The 1,814-nt window shown below is 47.8% G+C and overlaps 2 protein-coding genes across 2 annotated transcripts in view; one reads left to right on the top strand and one right to left on the bottom strand.

Annotated features, from left to right (window-relative positions):
• The window catches only part of LACBIDRAFT_336173 (uncharacterized protein), a gene marked incomplete at both ends in the record, with an annotated part of 3,241 nt that extends 2,211 nt beyond the window's left edge, over positions 1-1,030 (top strand). Inside the window, 3 exons of the mRNA XM_001891102.1 lie at positions 399-595; positions 685-847; positions 1,028-1,030. Of these exons, the coding sequence (XP_001891137.1) occupies positions 399-595; positions 685-847; positions 1,028-1,030 (363 nt within the window). The remainder of the gene's footprint in view (positions 1-398; positions 596-684; positions 848-1,027) is intronic.
• Positions 1,031-1,257: 227 nt separating this feature from the next.
• Positions 1,258-1,812, bottom strand: LACBIDRAFT_336172 (uncharacterized protein; the record flags this gene model as incomplete). Its single annotated transcript, XM_001891101.1, has 3 exons — positions 1,258-1,311; positions 1,349-1,598; positions 1,676-1,812. The coding sequence occupies 3 exons, from the start codon at positions 1,810-1,812 to the stop codon at positions 1,258-1,260; spliced, it is 441 nt and encodes a 146-aa protein (XP_001891136.1).
• Positions 1,813-1,814: the final 2 nt, after the last annotated feature.

The raw sequence follows: 1,814 nt of genomic DNA, 5'->3' as shown, positions 1-1,814 counted from the left end.
GGTTCCCATGGAGATTGAGGTTGTGGACAAGCAAGCTTGTCAGACTTTTGACGAATGCGTGTCGGATTCAGATGACATGGAATCTTTGTTATCAGCTTAGGAGATGAGGGAAACATGTCGTTTGTAATGATTCATTGTATGTAATGCTATGGGCTTTTGTGTCTGGATCTGGAAATGTAACTATATGATAAGTGGGATCATGGATGAAGACAAAAATGCGTCTTCGCTGTTGCATACCTTATGTCTTTCTCGTCATTCCTGGCCAGAAGAACATCTAGTGGCTGTTGAAGTTCTAAGTAGTATGTATTCATCAGCAACGTCACGATTTACTTGCGCGCTTCTTTTCATGTTTGTCCATATATGTTTATACTTTTTCCCATTTTCCGATATGTCCTCAGATGTCCTCCCACATGAACCTTGCCCTGACCCCGTGGCTGAGCCACGGTGGCTTCGACTCGGCGAGTGCAATGCGACCGAGCGTTCTGGTACTTGCAAACCCCAACGTTAAAGGCCAGCTGGCAGCTGCCATTGTCATTGCCTTCTCCTTTGGGCCATTCTCCGGGCTTAAAACGTTCAGCAACCTCCACCTGAAACGGTATGATTCTCTGTGATGCCCAATTCTGCCACTTGTTACCTTTTCTCAGAGACCTGCTCTGATACAGGAGCGACTACGCCATCCACCAGAGCCATGGACATTGGTACACCTCCGAAGGCGAAAGTTCGAGTCGACGCCGTCACAAAACAATTAGACAGTAAACAACGCTGCCTCATTACAAACGTCGAGTGCGACGAAGTGACTGAGTATGCCCACGTCTTGGGGCATGCTTTGGAGGACAACGAGGACTTGGTGAGTCACCTGTTGGAGCCCTTCGCAAACACGGTGATGACAAGTTGCTAGATGGCCAGGCTTGAGTTTTCATGGAGTAAGAAATATAGAGCCCAGAATATCCATACTCATGAAAACATATTTCGGCGTAGGGCTCATCTTTCGTGTTTCCGATGTCTTGCTGAATATCAACACTTTTAGTGAGCGCCAAATTCCACCATCTTTTCGACAAGAACAAATGGCTTTTGCTCCCCGAAACCCGCATTTTAGATCGATATGAAAGGGCTTATAGAAAGCCGCACTTGTTTCCTAAGATCGAGGTGAGATTGATTTCTGCTCGTAGAGGAGCTGAACTTACGCATTTATTGTCTTTAGAAAGAGACGTACAGGTATAGACTTGTTGCTCACCCTGATATGAAAAATGTCCCCATTCATCGAAGGGACGAGACGCTTCCGAAATCTCCCAGTGCTTTCCAGACGTTCGTCTATCCATTTGAAGGGTTTCCCACAATTGTCTCTCACGTTCATCCACGTTTCGCAATCCGCAACGCTGCGCTTAAACTTAAAGGCCGCGAGACGGTCCATGCCTTTGCTAGAGGAGAAGAAGGAGCGTTGTATGATGCGCTCGTCAAGATCATCAGCATATACGAAGGGTGGTCCAGTGTAGATCTCCCAAATGATTTTCGTAAAGAGAGAAATGTACCCAAGTTTGAGCCCCGCGACAAAATTCACCAGGGAGTCAAAAGGGATGTTCCAACGAATGTCCCGGATGCTGAACATTCAGATGACGAGGGCGACGCTCCTCCCACCATTGCCGCAACCTCGGCTTATCGCAGTGTACGGACTTACTGTTTGGCAAACGAAACACCTGCCGACCGAGCGGGCGATTTCGATCTCAAGAAAGCGAAGGCTAGAGTCGACACTGTCGCCGCAAAACGCTGCCTCATTGAGATACCGACGAGACCAACGNCCTGGAGTATGCCCATCT

Source organism: Laccaria bicolor, genomic scaffold (genome assembly GCF_000143565.1).
Source record: "Laccaria bicolor S238N-H82 LACBIscaffold_389 genomic scaffold, whole genome shotgun sequence".
NCBI classification, from domain to species: Eukaryota; Fungi; Basidiomycota; class Agaricomycetes; order Agaricales; family Hydnangiaceae; genus Laccaria; species Laccaria bicolor.
This window is presented reverse-complemented; position numbering and strand designations above follow the sequence as displayed.